This window comes from Myotis lucifugus, unplaced genomic scaffold, assembly GCF_000147115.1.
Source record: "Myotis lucifugus unplaced genomic scaffold, Myoluc2.0 scaffold_56, whole genome shotgun sequence".
Lineage (NCBI taxonomy): Eukaryota > Metazoa > Chordata > Mammalia > Chiroptera > Vespertilionidae > Myotis > Myotis lucifugus.
Window position 1 is genome coordinate 2,154,402 of NW_005871104.1, and position 24,448 is coordinate 2,178,849.

Here is a 24,448-nt window from a genome sequence, read left to right on the forward strand (position 1 = left end):
GGGGAGCAGGGGTAGTGAATAAGATCCCTTTGGGTTCAAAGGATCAGTGATTTATTGGGCAACATCTGAGCGCAAGATTACAGTAGCAGAGAGAGGAGAGAGCTATGTCAGATAAGACTTCAGACTGTGGCTTTTGAGTCTAGAAAGGTAAATAGAGAGGAACAATGCCTAGAATCCTTACAGTTATGGTTCGAGTAATACAGACATGTCCAAAAAAATGCTCCAATTTGTATTTGCTAAGAAAACTTACAGAGAAAATGTTAGGATAAATCAAAGCAAGTAACATTTTACCCTAAAGACAATGAGTGCATGGGATTCATTTCATCAAAAAGTAAGAAAGGCTGAAAATAGCTTCAGGAAAAGTCTAGACAAATTAATGGATGACCAGCCTTGAGCAGGTTATTTTTAAAAATTAGTCCAGCCTACCCATTATTACCGAGCACTGTCTCTGATACTCTTTGTAGAGGCTTCTCTGTTCTTTCCAGATGTGGGATGCCTGGCATCATCCTCAGGAAGGGTTTGAGAAACAAAGTGGCGTGCCAGATCCTGTCTTTGTTCCCAGCCATTGTCTGCCCAGAATCTGGGTCATTGCATTTTGTACGAATAGTCAGCACAGTGCCTGGCACCATAAGTATTTTTTGAATGAACAAATGAAGGGATGGAGAGAGAGAGAGGGAGAGGGAGGGAAGGTGGGTTTCACTCATGCCTCTTATTCTCATTTACATAATTTATTCATCAAACATCAATTGAACACTCACTGTATAGTAAATATCATACTAGATCTTAACGAGGATGCAATACATAGGACAGATTTCCAATACCTGGTGGAGCTGAAGACCTATTTAACCCAGCACGAAAGTGAAAGGAATTTTAACCCTTCTCCGGGGTCAATATAGCAGTGGGTCAGCTCCCTAGGAGAAGTGACATCACCCATTCCAAGCACACAGTGGAGCTGAAAGGGAAAAGCTGGGTAAAGCTGGACGGGGAAGCTGTGTAGATCCTTGCAATGCTGCTTCATTGTTTTGCTTGAAACGTCTCCTGGAAACAAGGAACATCATCTTTTAAAAATATCAGTGTCTGAGCATCTTCCAGACCAGAAAGAAATATATTTGGATGGCCCACTTAAAGATAAATATTTGCCCTCCTGTTGCAGCTTGTGTCTCTGTTGGGGAGAGGAGACAGTGCTTCCAATTTCTATCAGCTTTCCTTTTTTTGTGTGGGCTGTCACATGGCCACCTGCCTCTTGGATAAGAGGATTGCTGCAGCTCTGTCACCATGTGCTTATTCTCAGATAACCACTTGGGACTGTGTCCCTGAAGCCTAATGTGATTGCACAGGGCCCTTGCTCCAGAACTCCCCAGAGTAAAGTGGCAAAGGACCAGCAACCAGAATAGACACGTGTTGGCAGAGCTGAAGCAGGACACCAGAAACAGAGAAGTGAATCCCTTAGTGGAAAGCTATTGGGCAAGCATCCACCTAACTTCCTCTCCCCATAGTTTTGAAATGTACTTCTTAAGAGAAGTCAATAGGACAAATTAGCCAAGAAAAAAGCAAAGGACAGGGTTGCTCAAGCATCCTGGATCAGAAAGTTCAGATCTCATCAGAGCCCTGAAGGGGTTGCCCAGGACTCTAATGGGAAGTGGGTTTTGAGGCAAAGAAGAGGAGGAAATGTGCTTGGAAGAGGCAGATCCCCAACCAGAAGTGGCGGACGAAGCAGGTGACCTACTTTCTCAGACACCACAACGAAGGTTTTAGGTTCACCTTTAAAGGGGCAGAGACTTCACTCTAGTAGAGCTTTTTGGATTGAGAGAGACTTCAAGAGTTTATCAGTGTCTTGGTATCAAGTTAGAGAGCATATATTTAAAATACCCCAGAGAATTGGTGCTGTTTTAAACAGGTTTAAATATGTAAATACCCTGATTTAAATAAATAAGCTTTCCTTCAAAAATAGTTTACCCACCCTATGTTGAATTGTTGAAGCATGGAAGTTTGTTTTGACTTCGATTTTTAATTTCTTTGAAAGTGTCCACAATAATGAGGTAAAAAGAGATAAAAGCCCATTTCTTAAGCAATGATAAAAACATAGAAAATTACACAAAGGAAAATAAAATTAACCCATAATCCCATTGCCTGGAGGTAACTATGGTAACTTACTGGTTTAGGTTTTTTTCTCTTTTTCCTTTTACAAAAGTATATTTAAATAAAATATATAGTGTTATATTTTGAGTCTTTGTGCCTAATGGTTATCATGTATAGCTTCTTGATAATTTAGAAATTATTTAAATGATTGTCTAGTGTTATGTCATATGAATGGATCATTGTTTATTTACCCATTCTCCTATTTGGACATTTAGGTTATATTTCATTATTCAGGGTTGTATTTAATGAACATCCTTCTATATAATAAACCTTTGCCCATTCTTCCATTTGTTCCTTCCAGACATAGTCTTATATTACTGGGTCAGAAGGTCTAAACCGTTAAAACTCTTAGTCCATACTGTCAAATATTTTCCAGAGTTGGTGGTGTCAAATTGAATTCTCACTGGTAGGTATGACAGTGCCCACTTTATAGTGTGCTCTGTTGCACTATGATTCATGGTTTTAAAAATCTGTCACTTTGATTTCTTTTAAAGGTATTTAAAAAAAAATTAGAGGTGGCTAGTTACTAGTGATGTTGAACATACTTTCTTGTATGATATCGTAAATGACCTATGCTGGGTGTATAACAACTTTAGGCATCAGCAAATTTGCTCTAATATGTAAAATGTATCTTCTTTTGGACTTATAAAACCTTAGTTTGAAGTGCTCCTAGTTGTCTCCTCTGAGATGACTAGGGTATTTATTTAAACTGGGAGCCAAAACAAAATAATGTAAAATGAGAACGCATTATGAAGGGGCTTTCCCTGGTATTTTAGATAATAGCCACCATGTACTGGGGGCTTCCTATATGCAGATAAATTCTTTGCATTCACTATGCCACTTAATCCTTTTGAGAGCCCCGTACGTTTGGCTATTATTATCTGTTTTATAAGTAAGGAAACTGAGTTGTAGGCAGGTTTAGGAACATGCCCAAGTTCACATCACAGCAGTGCCAGAGTCAGCACTTGAATCCAGATCTGACTCCACACAGAATTTGCTGCTGAAGATCACGTTTTCCAGCATTTGCCTTTATCAGATCTGCATGCAAGCACTTACAGCACATTTCAGCTCGGGAGTTTCTTTCCTTTGTCTTTTAGGCGCAGGCAGATGGGGGAGGGAAATTGGTCCTTCTGGGATTGCAGCTATTTTATGTTTGGGCTGGGAATGCAATTGACCCTTTCCCGTTCACTTCCTGTGGATCAATGTCAGAGGGCTGAGCTAGAGCCTGTGTGTGTTCCTGGGAGCCTCCACCCTGCTTTTAGGAACTGACATTCTTTTGTTGTTGCTTTCAGCATCCACTCAAAGCTGAGCTCAGGGTAATGGCCGAGGGGCGAGAGCTGATCCTGGACCTGGAGAAGAATGAGTAAGTGGAGTCCTCCTTTGTCTAAAATGAAACAATTCACTTCCATGTCAATGCCGGACACAGGTGCTGCTGTTTTGGAAGGATTGGAAGGAAGCGTTAGCGAAGTGACCCAGGCTCTCAATCTGTGGTTTCTTTGTGCAGATCCTCTTGCAAATACAGTGTTTCCACAATCTCTTGACTTGCTGTGAAATTGCTAGACTGTTTAATGGGCTGTATTTCCGGGGCTGCTTCTTAGAGTTCACTGTGTGTGTGTGTGTGTGATGAGGGAGGGATGGTCTGGAGGACTCCAGCAGCTGTCTCACTAGCTGCAGCACAGGGCATGGCAGGAAGCGAAGGAGATTAGAGGAAAACAGAGAGGAGAGAGGCAAAGCGGAGTGTTCTGGGATTTGCACCTTCAACCCTGGCTGCTCTATCTGTTCGGGGTCGGCTAAATCCGAGATTCTGCCAGTAGGGGCATGGTCAGCAGTCTCCTGGCTTCTTTGGGCTGGTTCTTCCATCTTTCTAACCGCATTCATCTTGGGTGGTGGCCTGAGTCAGAAATATTTCCACATTGATTTGCCATCAAGCACAGTTATATCTTGATTCATGTTATGGAGCAGGTGAATAGATAATGCATAGCCCTGTCTGTTGCCTGTTCTTGGGCCATTCCCAATCTGCTTGGCCGCTGGAGAGCTCTCCTTCATTGGCCTGGAGACCACGGAGGCCTTTGGTCTTTCCCCGCCAATGGTCCCCCTTTGATGCTGCCACACAGACCTTGCAGATAAGGCTGCCGGGCTCGGACAACTGCCCATCTCTTCTTGGCAGCCGCCCCGGAAGCAGATGAGTAATCAAACGCGTTACTGCCAAGAAAGGGATGGATGGGGGCCTTCCCAAAACCAGAAGGATGGGAAGGCTGCTGAGCTTGGGTGGAAAGCGAGAACATAAATTATTCCAAATTTGGGCTTTTGGTCCCTTGCGAAAGGAGGGTGGGTGGAGTCGGAAAAGTGGCAGAAGTGAGACTTGAGCACTCGCAGTAATGCGGCTTCATCCACGCCTTTCCTCTGCCTACAGAACGTTAGACATCTCAGTCATTTTTGCTTGACTGAGAATATGTTCTAGACCAGTGGTCGGCAAATTGTGGCTTGCGAGCCACATGCGGCTCTTTGGCCCCTTGCGTGTGGTTCTTCCACAAAATACCACGTGCGGGCGCACGTACAGTGCGACTGAAACTTCGTGGCCCATGCGCAGAAGTCGGTATTTTGTGGAAGAGCCACACTCAAGGGGCCAAAGAGCCACAGTTTGCCGACCACTGTTCTAGACTATGAACTAGAATGTGTTCTTTTTGTCCCATTTCCCTGGAACAGACCTGGCTGCCTCTGTCCCAAAGGGTGCCGGCTCTGCATGCCTGCGATTTCTCCTTGCATAGTCTTCCCTGTGTCCTCCAGGAAAAGGCCTGTAGAGGGTCTGTTCTTGACAGTCTCTCTCAGGGCTCTGCTTCACTTTCTCATGGTCCCAGCCCTCTAGCTCTGGGCTAAATGCTCCCTGTTGCCACTCAGTCTAATCTGCTCCATTCTGCCCCCAACTGGAGTATTTGACCCCCCAGCTTCCTCTGGGCAGTCCGAGTGGTGGGGTTGCTGTCATGGGCAAATCCTTAGGAGTTGGACTTGCCAAGTAGGGATCCCAGCATTCGTCCTTCCCGTCTGTTTTGGAGCCTTTGTAAGAGGTCATAGGAAGTTGTAGTGGGAAGGCACTGAGTACAACTGTCTTATGTGTGGATGTAGAAGCTTCAACTCAGAGAGGGGTAGACACTTACCTAAGGCCACACAGCAGGTAAGCGAGAGAGGTGAGAGTAGGATCCTCTGTGTTCTTGGGTTGGATCTGAAGTTAAGGAGAGTGCGTGGATGTGGTTCTATTGTGTATTGCTCTGAGCAGCTCTCTGGCTTCCCAGTGAGCGGCAGGGGCCTGGATGTGGTTCCTGGGCTCCTTGAGTTGGCAGGAGGCAGGAGACTTGACAAAAATGGAAACAGCAGCGTCAAGCACTATGACCTCATCAGGTATCCCGGGGGACAGCTTCCTGCTATTTTCGTCTAAATTGGGCTTTTTGTTTTTGAACATGTGTTAGTAAGCGGAACTCCAACTGCACACGACTTCCTATTGTGTTTATTTCCCAAAGCCTTCTCATTCATGGTGCGTGCGAGGCCAGATGCAAAACAGCTTGGGGGTGGGGATGATGCTTTTCTGATTTTTCAAATCTCTCTGTTAAAGTTTTTATAATCCTATGATATTTGAGGGGAAACTGGGCCCTGTGCTAAGCGACTCCTCAGTCTGTTTTTTAAGTTCCTCAATTCATTCATTTTTTTTTCCATCTCCTATGCATCTATAGCAGTGCAGGCACCAGTGTCAGTACTGGGGATATAGCTGTGAATAAAACAGTTCAGCCCTTATGGGGCTTATAGTCTGCTGGTGAGAACAGTAAGCAGATAAACAAGTGAATGTGTAGTATGTCTGGTGACAAGTGCTATGGAAACAAAGGAACATACGGGCTCAGAGAGCAGGGATGGGGAGGGAGGTGCCGTTTCAGAATGATGGTCAGAGAAGGGCTTGGTGGTGAATTGGTATTTAAGTCAAGACCTGAAGGAGATGAGAAAATGAGCCATGTGGATGGCTAGGGGATGGCTATTCCAAGGAGAAGGGACAACCAAGTTCAAAGGCCCTAATAGATTATGAAGGTTTCTTCTCTCCCTTCCCAACCGCTATACATTTTCCCTTACATTGGATTCATGGGTGCCCCGGGGAGCTGTGGGCAAGAGCTTCTGGCACTCTGAGGGGAGAGAAGACATTTCTAATGTCTTTTTCATCATCCTGAGGTGTCTGGACTTCTCCCATCAAATCAAAGCCCACGTGCTAATGCATGGCCCAAAATAGCAATGAGCAGGCCTTTAATGGAATTCGCACATGGAGAGATTGCCAAGAATGGTGAGGATGGAGGAGCAGGGGGGTTGGGCCAGGAGAGAGGGAGGGGCCTTTAGCTCAGGCAGCAGATACCCAAGTTGCCTTAGTTCAATAGCATGGCAGCTGACAGTGATTTTCTGCTGTGAAGCAACTCAGAATAAACAATGATGTTTATCTACTCAGTACACAAGCATCGCAGAGATAATCTGCATTTGGCTTTCCTGTCAGATAGTCCTGGGTTCAGGTCCCAGCTCTCCCACCTCCTGGCTGGATGTCCTCTCTAAGCCTCAGTTTCCCTATCTGGGGTACAATGAAAGTCACACGCTCTAGAGCCATGAAGATGAAATGAGATGGTTCATGTAAAGGACCGAGCATAGTGCCTTGCTCATATTATGTACTCAGTGAATGGCAGCTACTGTGATTTCTCACGAGTGTCTTATTTTTTCTCTCACTCGTGTCTTTTTCTCATAGCAACATGCTCATTGTAAAACACTTAGCAATACCCAAGTATAATAAGTAAAAGAATGAAAGTCTCCTACCCACAAGAAGAATCCACTGTTAACAATTTTGGTGAGCATACCTTGGACCTTTTCTATGCATGTGGGAATCTGCACATAGACACTCATAGACACAGTCGCACAGAAGCACACCCACAGGCTGCTGTTTTTGTTGGGAAGGGAGGAGCAGAAATGAGATTATGCTATACATATTGGTCCATGCCTGTTTTTTTTAGACTCAACCATATGTCATGAAGGTAGTACACTGCTCGAATGGAGTATATATTACATTGTTTTATATTTATTCACACATATACACGTAATTTGCAAATATTGGTGCATAGCTGTTGTTATGAGACCCCTACTTGTGGTTAGGGCAGTGTGATACAGTACTGAGCTCTGAGGCAGACACGTGGAATTGGTCAAGAAGCCATTTGGCCCCTCTGAGCCTCAAATTTCTCATCTTTCAAATGGGGGTTTTGTCCCAGTTGGGTTTTAAGAGCTACTACTGTTCCACCTATTTAAAGGATAACATGCAAGTGTAAAAATGGAAAAGAAACATAGAGTTTGCTCTCCATTCATGGAGACATCCCTGGAAAGAGGGGACAGTGGGATAAAGGAAAATCGCCTCCAAACCATGGACCTTGAAGCTGAGGATGAACTACTAGTTTAGGTAACATAAACACGAGAAGGGAAATTATAGAGAAGACATTATGGTGCTGTTTCCACAAGCCACAGTTTGGAGGCACGCATCCATAATGTTTTTTCTCCGTGTAATTTTCCCTATGCTCTGAGGACTGGCTCATCAACCCAGAGACCATAATGGGCATAAAACAATAACAACAAAAACTTGTTTGCTGAAATGAAATGGAACCTTGCTGAGCTGTTGGCATCTGGAGAGAGGCACACCTCAGGGAGTTTAGGCCTTGTCTTTCTTCCCTTCTCCTTTCTTTACTTTTTCCCAAGAGGAGGGCACACTGAACTCTTGAACCAGCTTGCAGGATGCTCATTGGGCTGCATTACTAGAGGTCAGGGTCACTACATTAACTACATTGTAAGGTCACCTTCAAAGGCAAATGCACAGCTCAACTAGTGGGCACTGAGCCCAGAGGACCTCTGGCCATGTGCTTCTCTCTGCTCGTCTCTTACACACATTCTGGAACTCTCATCTCTTCACTCTACTGCCCTCCCTTGGAGTCCAAATGATGATAAGATTTGGGTTTTGGCTTGGAAAAGGGACAGCTGTCCTTTGGTCTCACCCCATTCATGGTGCTTCAGGCCTGGCTAAAGACAGCCTGTTTGCATCAGTCTAGCTAGTAAGAATGGAGATTTATTTTCTCCTGTGTGTGTATATCTACCTCCAGACCTCCTGAGGAACAGTAATTGTCAAAGCAGAATGGGGGCATTTAGAGGTTTGCTGGTCCTAGTACTCACCATTACTTCTGACTGAATCTCTCTTCATATCTCTGACTTTTTTTAAAAAAATATATATTTTATTGATTTTTTACAGAGAGGAAGGGAGAGGGATAGAGAGTTAGAAACATCGATGAGAGAGAAACATCGATCAGCTGCCTCCCGCACACTCCCCACTGGGTATTTGCCCGCAGCCAAGGTACATGCCCCTGACCGGAGTTGAACCCGGGACCCTTGAGTCCGCAGGCCAAAGCTCTATCCACTGAGCCAAACCAGTCAGGGCATATATCTCTGACTTCTTATCCATCCCTCAGAGATCCCCTAGGGAAGGAGACTGCTTTTGTTGGCTTGGAAATCAGGCTACCACCTGGAAAATTAAGTCATTCGTGATTTAGCGCCCTCATTTTCTCCTTTCCCCCTCCATCCTATTTGAGTTGTACAGTACTGAGGAGCAGAGAAGGGGAGAGCCAGCAGGCAGGAGAGGAGTTTCTCAGCACTAGACAGGATGGATTAGCTCTCACCTCTTCTGCTGCACTTCACTTCCAAGTAGGCCTGGCGGAAATATGAAGCCAATCCTGAGCAAAACCCTGCATACCGCCCAGGCCTCGGAGCTCTCCCCTGCCCCGACCCACCCGGCTTCCCCTGGCATCAGTAGTACACTTTAGCACCTTATCTAGGACAAGGAAAAAGGACCACTCCCTTCGTCCCTCTCTTGTCAGGAGCTTCATTTGTTGTTGGCAAAATTCAGTGTCCTGGATCAAAGAGAAGCTTAAGAAAGGCTTAGGACAATATCCCAATGCTTTTGGGAAACCATGTTTCACTGAGTTGCATTTAAATGAGTCGCACACATATGGATTACATTTCACTTAAAATACACATGGCTTAAGAAATTAGAGGATATCATTCTTTAACCAAGTACTTGGCAGATCTCAAGTATTCATAATGTTTTCCCAAACTCAGCACGCAGCTGGGCTCCCCACTCCCTGCAGCTGAGGTTGTCCAACCCAAGGAGACCGGTGCCGAGGAAACAGTTGGATGGATGGGTGGGGACACCAGAATTTGATGAGAGCTGCCTGTGACTGTTGGAAGCTTTTTTCAAATATTGTTTTTGAAGTATGAGCAACTGAATTAACCCTGCCGCAGTGACTCAGAGGCGGTGAGTGCGTGAGTGAATTTGAATTCTGAGTGCTGTGCTTGGCTGGCACCTTGCCCCTGAGAGACCCTGTGGTCCAGTTGGAGATGCCATTCCCAATGCTGGCTTTGCAGACAGAGGTTAATTCCATTTCTAGTTCTCATAATGTCCAGAACCTCTGAAGTCACAGACCAAGTGGATTGCCAGCCGATCTGATGTGATCTTCGTACAGGCCAAATTCTCAACCCTCCTGCTGCCTAAGCAGAATCCCCCTTATTTCTAAATCATTGGAAAAATGATGTTACTGTCATAGGGTCTGTTGCATAAACTCGGTCTCAGTAATTAGGACTGGTGATCGGCAGGGGTGCAGCTATACAGGTGCTGGAAGAGAGGACCAAGGAGCATCCGGAATTGAAATAACCCAAGTGTGTTGATTCTGAAGGCCGTGAGCACATAAACCTCAAACCCCATAATCCATTGAGCAAAACAGGCTTGGGCTTTGGTGGCAGAGCGACCCAGATTGAATTCCGGGCACTGGCACTTCCTGGTTGGTTGGCCTTCAGCCAATCACTTGCCCTCCGAATGTTATTTCTTCATTTGTGTTCACGATAATACTCCTCAGTGAGCGTTTACCGAGAGCCGTCACTGTGCAGAGGCAGTTCACACTCTGTCTTATTTAATCTTCACGGCAGTCTTTCGAAGGAGATATTATTGATTCTCACATTTTATAAATAAAGACACTTTGTGTGAGGAATTCAGGTCATTTACCCAGTGTCAGCCAGAGCCAAGAGTTCAACTCAGGTCTACCTGCCACTTACTATATTCTACTGCCTCATAGGAAATAGACATTAATACCTTCATGGCAGGGTGGGGTAGGCTGAAAAAATACCCCCCCCCTCCCCAATACTGTTCTAAGAGAGCCACATTCTATTCTCCTGAGGCTGTGCTACCTTATATGGCAAAAAAGAGACTTTGTCAGTGTGACTAAATTGAGAATCTCGAGAAGGGAGATTATCCGGGGTTGTCTGGGTGACCTCTGTATGAGCGGAGACAGGAGGACTTGCCCATAGTTAGAGAAGAAGGCAATGCTGACCTTGGAGGCAGAGATTGGCGTGTTAAAGCCACAAGCCAAGGAATGCTGGGAGTCACCGGAAACGGGAAGAGGCAAGGAATGGAGTCACCCACAGGGAGATTTCAGCAGTAATACTGATTTCATGCTTCTGGTCTCCAGAACTGAGGGAGAATAGCTTTCTCTTGTTTTAAACCACCAAGCATGTGTAATTTGTTACACAGCAGCCACAGGAAACGCATACTTGGGTGTGTGAGGTTTAGAGATAATGTTGTACAGTACCTGGCAAATAACAAGCAGTTTTTCAAAATGTGCTAACATTCATTAATGCCAAGTTAAGAACGTGTTTTCTGAAGTGTCGTGGTGATGCAAAACATTGCGTGTGTCCCCTGTGACGGTCTTCAAATAGGAAAGTGACAACAGAAAAACATATTGACAAATAGTACGTGGGGTTATCGTTCATCAGCATTTCCCAAGTTCCGGGTCATGCATGCACGCTGATGCTCTGTCTGCCTTCGAATTCTGGCTGAGGAATGGGGGTCAGATATGCATAATGATGTCATCAATCATGGTGATAGCTGCAGTGTAGGAGATGCCTCTATAGCAGGCCCTGTTCTGAAATGCAAGTGCCTATATTATCCCTATTTGGCAGATGGGGACCCTGAGGCATGGAGCCACGTGACTTGCTCAAGGTCACCTGGATGGGAAGGGCAGAGCCAGGCTCTTAGCCATGGCCTCACATTGCCTTTCAGATGCCCTGTCCTTGCTGTTCTTCTGTGTATGCTGTTCTTCCGTTAGCGCTAGCGTTACTTCTCCGTTATTCTGCCCTCCCTCTTTTCTTTCCTTCTTCCTTCCCTAGGCCCTGGTTAGAATTTGGCTTCCAGTGTCCTGTGGTGGTGTAATCCAGGCAGGCCGGATCCAGAGCCTGGCGCCTGGCGCCCACTGGTGAAAAACGCTTTGGCAAGTTGCTTCACCTTTGCATGTCTCAGTTTCCTCATCCACGTGATGGGGCTAATAAGAGTGGCCTATGTCAGATGTCGTGTGAATTTGCTAATGCAGTGCTCTTAAAGGACTTATACCATGCCTGGTACACTGAGAGCCCAATAAAATAGTCACTATTACTCGTATTTTGTGGGGTTGGAAAAACATGCAAGAATGAAGTAAGAGGGAATTCCCCTGAGTTGGTTTCCAAATGTAATTATAAGCCTTGACCTTAAAACCCATTGCCCCCGGGAGGAAGCTCACTTCTGCTCTGCAGCCAGTGCCCAGGTTGACCTCATCGTATCTCAAGAATACAGCATTGCAGGGTCCCTCGGGCCAAACTGTATCTCTTCTCTGTGCCTGCGGAATCAGTGCCCGGTCCCGCCCTTGGCAAGTCCCTGAACTGTACGATAAGGAGTCAGGATCTGTTCCCCGGTTCCGGCTCGCTCTCCTTCCAGGGACCCACAGCCAGGGCTGCCTTTGTAGCCAGGAAGGATGTCCACGGTTTTCTTTTGTCTCCAGCTTATTTCTGCTGGCGGCCCTTCAGCAGGAGTGCAGGGTAAATGAATGGGAGGAAGCTGTCAGCTGGCCTGTCGGCCTTAGGTGGACCCTTGTCAGAGTGCAGGGAAGCTGTGCGCTCGGAGGAAGTCGGGAGTTTATTCTGGAGTCTGAGGATTCCTTTACCGTCAGTCTGTGCACCTTCAGGGAATGAGAGCTGGCGTCCAGTGAGTGAGCATTTACATGAGCATGCTATTTTACATAGATTTTTTTTTAACCCTACCTATATGTACCCAAATAGGGATATACGGTATCCTCAGTTTATAGCCTTTGTTTTTTCACTTGGAAATATAGCCTGGACAATCCCAAATCATTTAAAAAAATTTTTACATGAGAACTTTTGGGACTGTTTGAAAACTTTGATAATAAAATTCTAGAAAAAATTACACAAATAATGGAGTTTTAAAATAAATCAGCTCCTACTTTATATACTATTCTGTAACTTGCTTTTTCGTTATTTATCTCTAATATCTTTCTATGTAGCACATTTATAGGCCCGTTTTATTCTTTTTAATGGCAACATAGGATTCCATTGAATGGATGACCAAAATTTATTAATTTATCTTTCACGGACAGTTAGGCTCCCAACTTCTTGCTATTACAAATAACGCTGCAGCAATAGGCTTATACATAATCGTTAAGCACATTTGCAAGTATTTCTGTAGGATTGAGAGAAGTAGTATTGCAAGGTCAAATAGCATATGTGTTCCCTTTTTTCCCTTCACTTTCAGAAACATTGCTGGAGTGAACACTCCTGTATTCTTTGGAAGGTTATACCTATAGTGTAGGAGATGCCTGCTATAGAGGCATTTGCTAGATGTGAGTCACTGGGTCACACCTCCTAGATGTGAATCATTGGGTCAAAGGAAATTTACATGGAACACATCGGTAGATTAAGGCACGTTACCTTTGGTTTCTCTCTAAATTACATCTCATCACCTTTATTTAGATAACTTGCTTCACATACTATTACCAGTGGTTGACTTTGTAGTTTGGGCAGACTAAACCCGAACTCTCCTGCATTAAAAAAACCCCAAACATCACAAATAGCTTTATTGATATATAACTTAGATACCATATACTTCATGCACTTAAAGTACACAACTCAATATATTTTTAGTATATTTACAGAACTGTACAACCCCACCATATTCTGGTTTTTAAACATTTTCATCACTCTGAAAAGAAGCCATCAGCAGTTATGAGTTGAATGTGTGCCCCCAAATTCATATGTCAAAGTCCTAACCAGTAAGTGCCTCAGAGTGACCTTATTTGGAAATAGAGTTATTGTGGATATAATTAGTTAAGATGAACTCATCCTGGAGAAAGGTGCCCCCTAATTCAGTATGACTGATGTTCTTATAAAAAGGGGAATTTAGACACAGACATGCACACAGGGCGAACTCCATGTGAAGATTAGAGTTATGCTGCCACAGCCAAGGCACCACCAGCAGCTGGGAGAGGAGCCCAGAACAGATCCTCCCTGAGAGCCTTCAGAGACAGCATGGCCCTGCCAACACCTTGATCTTGGACTTCTAGCCTCCAGAACTGTAAGACAATAACTTTGTTTTTTTAAACCACACAGTTTGTGGTACTTTGGTTGGGCAGCCCCAGCAAACTCGTATAAGCAGTCGCTCCCCACCTACCCCATTCAGCCCTAGGAAACCACTAACCTGATTCCTGTCTCTATGCATTTGCTTATTCTGGACATTTCCTATAAAAGGAATATACAATATGTGGTCCTTTGGGACTGGCTTCTTTCTATTTAGTGTATTGTTTGTGAGTTTTATCCATGTTGAACAGCATGTATCAGTACTTCAGTCCTTTTTGTTGTTATTCCATTGTATGAATTTATCACTTTTTGCTTATCCATACATCTATTGATGGATCTCCTGCCTTTTCAGCCACAGCTAACTTGACCCCATTCTACAAGGTTGATTTCAGCAAATACTGATTAAGCACCTATGTGTACTAGTAAAGCCCTATGCTAGGTGCTCTAGGGAGCAGGAGCAAACACATTATCCTTGCCCTCTGGCTGTGTACTCTCTGAGAGAGAAAACATGGACAGCCAAATCCAAGGCATATTACAGTTTTACATAAGAGAGTTGAAAGTTCACTGCTGAGGAGGCAGGAGGGAAGAGAGGATTTCTGACTCCGGGAGAGAGAAAGCTTCTCTAAGGAGGACAGCCTGGAGCTCTGTCTTGCGGGAGTAAGGAGGAGAGTCTTTGGATGAGGGAGGGAGGGAAGAGAGGTGAGTGGAAGCATGAAAAGGAATTCAGACTGAGAAATTAATATATAAATATTTGGTCTGGATCAAGGGGAGTCAAAGCTGTGGTGTTAATAATCTCTTAGGAATTCAGTATTCCAACCAGCCAAATCATTTTAATTCTGAAGAGTGGACATGCTGTGATGGAGGAAGTTGAGATACTGTGGGAGCATGGGGAAGGGGAACCTACCCTGGATTGAGGGTCAGCTTCTAGGAGGAAGTGAAGTAAATAAGAAATAGGGCTGTGGTAAAGTCCCCTACTATGACTGTGTAGGTGTCAATCTCTGCCTTAAAGTCCATCAAGAGTTTTTTTTAATGTACTTTAATGCTCCTATATTGGGTACGTATATGTTTAAAAGGGTTATATTTTCTTGTAGAATCATTCCCTTTAGTATTATGTAGTGCCCTTCTTTGTCTCTAGTTATGGCCTTTATTTTGACGTCTATTTTGTCTGATATGAGTATTGCTACCCCAGCTTTTTTGTCCTTTCCATTTGAATGGAATATATTTTTTCATCCCTTCACTCTCAGTCTGTGTGTATCTTTTGTTCTGAGGTGGGTCTCTTGTAGACTGCATATATATGAGTCATGTTTTTGTATCCATTTAGTCACCCTAGGTCTTTTGACTGGAACATTTAATTCATTTATATTTAAGGTTATTATTGATAGGTATTTATTTATTGCCATTTTTATTTTCTTTATGATCTTCTCTTTCTCTCCATTTCTTCTTAAAGCAGTCCCTTTAACATTTCTTGCATTGTTGGTTTGGTGGTAATGTACTCCTTTAACATTTTTTGTCTGGAAAGCTTTTTATTTCACCTTCAATTTTAAATGATAGCCTTGCTGGATACAGCAGTCTTAGATTTAGCCCTTGCTTTTCATTACTTTGAATACTTCATGCCACGCCCTTCTGGCCTGAAATATTTCTATTGAGAAGTCTGCTGTCATTCTAATGAGAACTCCTTTGCAGGCAATTTTCCGTCTCTTTCTTGTTGCCTTTAAGATTCTTTCTTTGACTTTAACATTTGCCATTTTAATTATGATGTGTCTAGGTGTCGGTCTTTTTAGGTTCATCTTGATTGGGGCTTTCTGTGCCTCCTGAACTTGTGTGACATTTTTCTTTACCATGTTGGAGAAGTTTTCTGTCATTATTTCTTTAAACAGATTCTCTGTTCCTTGCTTCCCCTCTTCCCCTTCTGGTATTCCTATAATGTGGATGTTGTTACAGTTCATGGTGTCCCAGAGCTCCTTTAAGCCATCTTCCTGCTTTTTAATTCATTTTTCTATTTGCTGTTGTAATTGGGTATTTATTTTGCTCTTGTCTTCCAAATCAGTGATTCGATCTCTGCTTCATCCAATCTACTTTTAATTCCTTCCAGTGTGTTCTTGATGTCATATGTTATTCTTCATTTCTGTATGGTTCTGGTTAATGGCTTCTATTTCCTTTTTCATGCTGCTATAGTTCCCACTGAGTTCCTTGTAATTTGCACTAAGCTCCTTAACCATTACTTTGAATTCTATGTCTGATAGATTGCTTGTTTCCATTTCATTTAGTTCTTTTTCTGGAGATTTCTTCTTTTCTTTCATGTGGGGGTTGTTTCTTTGTCTCCCCATTTTAGCTGTCTCTTTGTATTTGTTTCCATGTTTTAGATAGAACTGTTATGCCTGCCAGTCTTTGTGGGATGGCCTTATGTAGAAAATGTCTGGGGGGATCAGTGGTGCAGTTTCTTTGTTCACCTGAGCTGGATGCTCTGGGAATGCCCCTTGTGTGTGTTATTTAGGCTCTCCTGTTGTAATTGGGACTTGATTATTGATGTCCTGTTGGTGGGAGGGATCTTCCCTCCAACTTGCTCCTGGTGAGGTTCAACCCCAACATCATGGTGCCAGCTGTTATACATATACAGGTGCTGATAGAACAGAATAAGACACAACAGGACCAAACCAAAAACCACGAAAATCAAGCTACTCAGTGTAACAATAACAGGAAAGACTAAGAAGAACAAAGAAGAGAAAGCAAAGAAAATAAAAAATAAAAAAAGAATACTAAAAGACACATGACCAAAGACTTAGAGTGGATTTAAAGAAAAAGGGAAAAAATACGATGAAAAAATGGCTATATGGAAGCAAACAGGAAGTTAAAAGAACTAGTGTAGGAGAAAAAAGAAAAGAAGACAGAAAATAAATGAAATAATAATAATGAATCTAAAATATAGTAATAATGGATGTACGAAGCTATAGATAGGAAAAGTAAAATGGAAAAAATGAGGAAAAAGATAAAACAAAATAAAATAAGAAAAATTAATAAGAATAAAGTAGAATAGAATAAAAGGAAAGAGAGAAATTAAAGATATGTAAGAAAAAAGAGAAGAAAAAAAGAGGAAAAAACCAACAACAAAAACAAAAAAAATCCACACACACACACACACCCCAACAAACAAAACCACACACACACTCAAAAACCTTTGGGTCCACTATTTGTGGAGCTCACTGGATTTTGCTCTGATGTTGTTGAATCTTGTCCCTTGGTGTGTCTATCCTGGGCCTCCTGGGAGCTTCTCTGGTGCAGGTCAGTGTGAGTCATTATCCCTTTCTGGCCCTGGGCAACCTGATTGAGGTCTGAGAGATCGAAGCCCCTAGTAGTCCAGCTGGTGAGGAGTTCTTAGCCCAGAGGCTGAGTCTGCCTTGAGTTTCACACCTTGATTGTTCCTGTTCTGAGCTGTACTCCCTTCCTCCATGGAGCTGGTCCCAGAGGTGTCAGCTGCAGGCGCTCAGGGTCCTGCTGGTGTTCACTTAGTTGTGAGGTCCGGGTGCTGTCTGTGGCAGGTGCTCATGGGTTCTGGGTTGTGTCCTGATAAAGAATATTTTAAAAGCCAGATAGTGACAGCACCCAAAAAACATTTGAGCAGGACTACTTCCAATGAAGTGTGGAGAATGGATTGGAAGAGGCAAGACCAGCATTAGTAACAAAATCCATTCAAATGCTTTATTATAATCTAAGTGAGAAATTATGGTGATCTAATTTAGGGAAGAGGTAGCTGATATGGAGAGAAGGGGATGGATTTCAAAGATATTTATGGTGGAGTCATGGAGACTGGAGATGGGTTGAATAGGGTTGAGGGAGAGGATGAATTCAAGAACCAGTCTGAAGTTCTTGCTTCAGGAAGAAGTAGGACAGAGGTGCCAATCCCTGGGTTTGTCCTTAGCTTGTGGTGGGACCTGGGACAAGCCACTTCTTTCCTCAGGTCTTTAGGTTTCTCATTAGATGAAGGTAATAATCCCTAGTCACCAACTTTGCAGGATTGTGGTGGGGAGCCAATGGTGAAATCTATGTGAAAAGTAGCCTCCTGTATTTTTTCCATGGCCCCCAAAGGAAGGTCTGTCCTTGTCCTAGTATTCTCTGTAATTTGTGCTCTGACATAGTCTTTCCTCCTTATCTACAATTCTAAGCACTTGATATTCTAGGAACTGGTTAGACCTCTGCCCATTCTAGCAGCTGAGGCCTCACTGGGGACCTCTCTGAGGGTTCTCAAACCAGCTTTTGTTGAAAACAATGATATCATTGAATGGGTGGACCAGGCCAGGCTTCCCTCAGCCAGTTTAAGGAGAAATGGGGTCTTTATGACTTCTCTACTGATGGCTCTTTTCCAGTCTCTTCCATAGTTCCCATGGGCCCCACTACCCCCTTTTCCTCCTTCTTTTTCCCCTGAGGTTATGGGTTTGCAGAAAACTGGCAGCCTCCACATTTTCTTGTCTTGCATCAGTCTCCCTGGAGAGAGGTCCAGATGGGCCAAGGGGCTATAATGGCTGCATTATATCAGGCATGGTTTCTTTTTCCAAGCCCCCTCCCCGCTTTCTGGGGAAAGGAAGAGAAAGTCACAGAAAGGGATTCCTTTGGAGGGAGGTGAGTGCTAGCAAAAGAGGTGATTCTAAGTGTTGGCAAAGATGACAGGCTCTTGGTATTCTAGAAGTTCTTTATATCTTGATTTATTTTATTTTATTTTTCAATTATAGTTCACATTCAGTATTATTTTGTATTAAGTTTCAAGTGTTCAGCAGAGTGGTTATAATCATATGCTTTACAAAATGTCCCCCCTGATATTTTCAGTACCAACCTGTCATCATACATAGTCATTACAATACTAGTGGCCCGATGCATGAATTCATACACATTGAAAAGAAATTATTTAGAAGAAATATTTTAATATCGCTATTCGCCCTTTCTCTATAACAGAAGTGTCAACCAAATTCATGATTGACAATGACAGATGGAAACACACACACACACGTGCGATTAGCACCAGCAGGAACTTTATATGTATCACACATGCGCGAATCAACTTAGCCTTTTATAGATATAAACTTGCTTAATTAGACCTGCTTTCTGATTTAGCTAAACTTTTTCCAGCCCAGTGAAGCTCCCCAACTTCTCTTTCAGGTAATTATCAGCAACACAGCAGTAAATATCAACATGAAGCAGATTATTATTGTAGATCATGCAGGGAGAACAAAGGGTAAAATATTTAGCTGCAGCAGTGTTTGACCATATTTTGCGCAGTGAGAAAACTTGAAGTCATTTTCAAGGTCCACCATTTCTTCTTTTCAATCGGGTCAAGTTTCTAAGCTTTCTAAATCTCCATTTTCCAGCTAATGGAAAGAAAATAGGATTCCACTGAGTCTCCTATCTACCTACTCCAGGACTTCTGTGAGGATCAAATGAGACAAGGCGTGGGAAAATGCTTTACAGACATTTGGTTACAGTGCAAAATGTTTCCACCTGGCTATGAAGCAAGTTGTGTTCCTGGGCTGAAGAAACTCCAAGGAGGATAGTCGCTACAGAGAGGAAGCTGGGCATTGCTACATGACATCATTACCCAGGCGGACACTTAGCATGTTAGCCTTTTATATAGAGAGATTATTTTCTATATTCCCTGTGCTGTACTTTATATCCCTGTGACTGTTTTGTAATTACCAATTTATACTTCTCAATTCCTTCACCTTTTTCACCCAGTCCCCCAACCTCCTTTCCCTCTGACACCCATCATTCTATTCTCTGTGATCTCTTGACTTCTTGATGTTAGATTTGTGGTTTGGATAAACTGGCTTTCAGTTGTGTGGTTATAGGAGATCAGCAGTGTTGAGTGAGCATTCTGAGTACCTGATCTGTTGGCTGTCTTTCTTCACCTTACCCGCATGCATGCATGCACACATGCACACATATGCACCCCTTCTCTATACCTGTCTACATGTAGGCAGCTTGTTAGGGGAATTAGGAAGTTGGTTGCAGCACTGGTTTGCAGCAATTCTAGGAAGGCAGGAAGATGAGCCTTGAAACAGTGACTTGGGTTCTGAGAACGAGATAGTGGTATCTACCTTCTGTGTGTCCTGTTAGTGTTTGCAAAGGACTTTCACAGATGACCTTATAGGGAAGAGAAACATAATTTTCCCTCTAGTTGTCTAAGTTCTCAGCTGATTAGCAAGAGGGATTAGCAAGAGAAAAACAAACAGAAGTTAACATGTCTACATGAGAGATATCCAGGGAAAAATGAGCAACTCACTTAGAATTCAGGATTCTATAGCATCCTCGACAAAGAACAATACATGTGTAGAGAAATGACAGGATAAAGGAAAGAGCTGTTAGGCCTCTAAAGGCAGTAAGCTGTGGGCAAATATATGGTATATAAATGGTGGATAAAGGCTAGTTAGTCAAGTTTGTCTTGCAAATTCCTTTGGTGCCTTCTCCAAACTGATAGGGTCTAAAATTGTCTCTGGTAATTAACTTCTGTCCTTGAGAGAGAGGAGTGGAGGGAGGCCTTTGAAAATTGATGTCCTTCTTCTAGACAAATAGGGGAAGGCTAAGGTGCTTTGCTTGTAGTATCTGCTTCTTCTCAATTGCCTTCAGCTCAAAATAATCCTGTGCTAAAGTGGTATATTTGGGGAGGCATATTCTGCCACCATTCAGCCTCCTCTAATCTTCATGATGGGAGATATAGGTGCAGGAAAACCGTGCATGATGCTTGGCACACAGTTGGCCTCAATAAGTGTTTGCGGCATGAGTGAGTGGGCTTGCAAATGCAGAGCCTAGGGCTCAGAAGAGGTACTGCTGCTTGGCCCAAGACCCAGAGCAAATAGGTGATGGATTCAAGCCAGGAGGAACTCGGTCTTCCCGATGCCATGTGCCCCATAGTTTGTACACTATTATGCTGCTTAATAAGCAATTATTGATGAGATTGCATGTGCATCCTTCCTCTCTGCCCTCTGGGAGTGTCTGGATGGCTGACTCTTGGATTACTTACCACTGACACTTAGCTTATCTTACTTTCGTTTATTTAGACTGATGGGTTTAGAAGCAAAATCGAACTGTGTGATGGTAGATATGTTGCTTTTGCTCATTTTCAAGTTCTTTATCTGTAAAAGTGAAATGGGGTAAGCATTGGACAGAGAGGGTGGCATAGAGGTTCTTTTTTTTGTGGTAAATTCTGTAGTTTCTGCACTAATGCCCCTCCCCCCAAAAAACCCTTCATGGAAAGGATACGGGACAGCACATCGAATGAGGGAAAAGGTGTAGGACTGGGGCTTGGGAAGGATAGGATCGAGGAATTCATAGACAGTCTCCTCAGGTGCCACCACTGGAGTGACTCAGCTCCAGCCATTTTCACGAGGTGTCACTCACCTTGAAATTCAGCTAAATGAGACCTGATTGTCCTGGCTTGAAATCACTGACTCTGGGTGCTCCCAGCCAGTAGGTAGCGAAAGGGGAACATTTCTCTAAATGCAAATCAGGGCACTGTTATCCCAAGGAGGCGGCAGGGACGCTGGAGGCCAGGACAATAGATGTTCATGACTACTTAGGAGGCCTTTCCAAGTTCTAACCTTCTTGGCTTGTGCTTTGGCTGTGGTTTGTGCTTTAGGATGCAAAGAAACATTAGGCAATATTTATCAAAGTTATGGGATTTTTAATCAGAGCCTAAAAGGGACCAGGCACCCACCTGTAGGGCAAGTTGGATTGTGGTCTTCACCCACCTGCTTTTTGTTTGTTTTTCATGGGATGGTCCACCTATTCCCTTCTTTCTAAGCATATTCTCAAAGGTCCTGTGATCTTAGAGGTTCATTTTCTTCACTTCCTCTGTCTCATCCACAAAGTTTATCTCTACAATATGGCCAGTTACCTCTCACATTGGTCCTTCCTTTCAGGTTAATCTGATAAACAAGCATTCGTGGTTATTTGTCAAAGACTGGTTGCTAAGAGGCTACTATCAAGCAATGTTTCACTTTTTTATCTTTCTCAGAAATAGTAAAATAGTACCCCATTTCTCTTATCTGCTCTTATCCATTTCCAGTAAATACCCATAGTGGGCTACGCAGGACTGAAACAGAGCTGTAACCTCTGCGTGGGTGAGCCATTTTTAGGGCTCCACAGGTCCCTGCCAGTTAAGCTCCCTGATCCCGAGAAGTTGACCCTGTCTGCACAGAGAGCTTGCTCATCTTTGTGGAGGCAGCCAAGAGGGAGGCCTGAAGAGGATTAAATAAAGACCCTGCTGACCAAAGGAGTAAACAGCGCTTATCCAAACATCCTTTGGTATTTAACATAAAAGCAAAACACGGGATCAGGAGCTGGTCAGAAGAAAACCAGGTCTTATGGGGACTAGGGGCCGATGTAAGGTGAAGTGGTTGGTGAAAAGGAGTGTTGATTTAACGCATTGTTGGGAAACTTCTTAATAGAAGGTTAAAGAAACACACATGCCAAGTAGCTTTGGCTTTGGGCCAGGCTTGCGGGTGGTGCCATCTTGCTCCCAGTGCTGCTGCTGCAGCTGGTCCCCAGCAGCAATGAGGCTTGCTCTGGGGAGGCCTTGGGGTAGAAGGAGATCCCTGCTCTTTCAAGTTCCCCCTTCCATGGCCTTCCTATTCCCTCAGAAAGGAACGTGGGCCCTTGGACTTGTCAGTCCCTTATTTGGCTTTGGGGCTTGCCTTGGCATGTTTATTTCCATTCCTTTGGAGTCAGGGATGGAATGAGCACTGGTTGGGAAATCTTGATTCTAAAACAGCTCGAGCCATCTCTTCTTCCCTTGTCTTCTTCGAAAACAAAAGAAAACAAAGCAATACTTAACTGAATTTGGTATATGACTGTCCCAAATATGGCAGGCCTTGTCCGCTCTCTGAGACTAGCGCTTCGCTTCTCTCCAACCCTTCCCAGAACCTGCCCGTCCTGGGCATCACCGCTTTCCTTTGATAGGGAAACAGGCTGAGTAGCTTGAGACTTGCATAGTATCTCCTTGCTCATTAAAAAACATTAATATTAAAATTTCCAAACATCCCTGAGGGGAGAGAAACTAGATTATGAACCCTCAAAAACTCATCTCTATGTAACAATGATTAAAGCTTCATAGGTAGTTCTGGAAAAAACGATACCAACGATATTTGTAAAACACAAAGACTTGACACTGTTCAAGGAGTTTTTAAATTTTTTTTTTACATTTCTTCATTTTATTTAAGCACATATTTTAAATTAGCTAGTCTTCTAACCTTTCACAGCATATGAAGTAGATTGCCGTTCCCCCCATTTTATTGATGAGAAAACTGAGGCACAGACTCACAGAACTAATAAGCATCAGAGCTAGTGTTTGACTGTATTTCCCCATTCGATCTTCTCGAGGAAGCTGTGGGTAGTAATTATTCCTCTGTTCACTTGCCATCTGGGAAATGGGGGGCTCGAGTGAGTGAAGCTCTTCTCATACAAATGCACCTCTCAGTCTTATTCACTGACAAATGGGGGACCCGCAGGATGATAAAACTGGTTTAAGCATTAGAAAAAAGGAATGTTGACATGGATTGCTTAAATTAGATACAAAGCTTGTTAATTAATATCCTAGGGGCAATGAAGCCCTGCATAACCTTTGGCGTTCTCTCTTCCACTGGATGGAAATAATTTGCGTCTCTATTGTACCTTATTAGGTTTTTACAAGTTACATTCTCGTTTTAAAAAGAGCTGCCCTAATTAACTGTGAATAGTCTTTTCCAGTTTAAGGCAGCTGGCCTCTCAGAGTCTGTGACCTGACAGTGCCCTTGTTGTGACACTGAAGGGGACTTCAGGCATCTTGACTCATTTCCAGGGTTTGAAGGGCCAGTCATCTAGAGAGTAGTGTGGCTGGCACTCAAACCAAAGCTTTCCGAGCCCCAGGCTTTCCCTATACCTTGTGCTGGTATCGTTTTTTAGGTTTGGGGAGGTTAGAAATGGGAAACAGAATTTAAAATGTTAAAATTGATCCAGTGGAGCAGGAGAATTCTCAGAGCCGGAAAAAGGATCACCTGGAAAAACTATTAGAAATACAGATTTCTGAGTTCTTCTCTAGAGAATAAAATTCTCTGTGGGTCTGGGATGGGGCCTGGGATACTATTTTTTTTTCACAGCATTTCCGGGTGTAGTGCAGTTACTGGACTAAGTCCCATAATGATGGCGTTAAGAGCATGAGCAAGAAATGAAAGAGGCTTATGTCATCACCAATACACGAAGGCAGGGCAAGGATCCTCCAGGGAAAATAAGAGGGACCAGCCAGGCTGCACCTCCCAAGCAGCACCAGTGTCTAAGTGCCCGGATACTCTTGGAAAAGCAAGATGGGGCCAAAAGCTGGGGGAAGAAGCTGTCAGTAAAAATAGCCCCTGGGATGGCGGAGTGATGTTTGCTTCCGCTGAGCTTGTCTGCATAGGTTTTTCAAGGTGGTTTGGAAATTGTTGGCACTCTGTCTTCACCGCTTTGCTTATCTGAAGCAGCAGGAAGGAGAGCTGATCTGAGAGATATTTTGCAATGTTGCTTTGAGTTGAAGTTGAGAGAGGCATTTCAAGTTTGTCTGACAGTAAACAGCCCCTCAGACGATGGTGCTGGGTTTGAAGGCCCCGAGCCTTAGGAAGGGTGGGGTCAGGGGAGTGTGCCTTTGGGATCAGACAACACGTTACAAAAAGGTTCCAGGCTGCCACGGGTAGTTCACGTGTCCTTCCCTGGAGAGCAACCTTATGTTTTATGTCTGATATTTGGGAGCTTATTTCCCCAGGTGGCATTCAGAAGATGCAGGTCTTGCTCAAGGACTTTGGGGTCTGGGGCAGCCTGG

At 43.7% G+C, this 24,448-nt stretch overlaps 1 protein-coding gene across 1 annotated transcript in view; it reads left to right on the forward strand.

Annotated features, from left to right (window-relative positions):
• The window catches only part of ADAM19 (ADAM metallopeptidase domain 19), a 75,833-nt gene that overhangs the window by 3,875 nt on the left and 47,510 nt on the right, over positions 1 to 24,448 (forward strand). Inside the window, exon 3 of the mRNA XM_006089078.3 lies at positions 3,432 to 3,502. Within this exon, the coding sequence (XP_006089140.1) occupies positions 3,432 to 3,502 (71 nt within the window). The remainder of the gene's footprint in view (positions 1 to 3,431; positions 3,503 to 24,448) is intronic.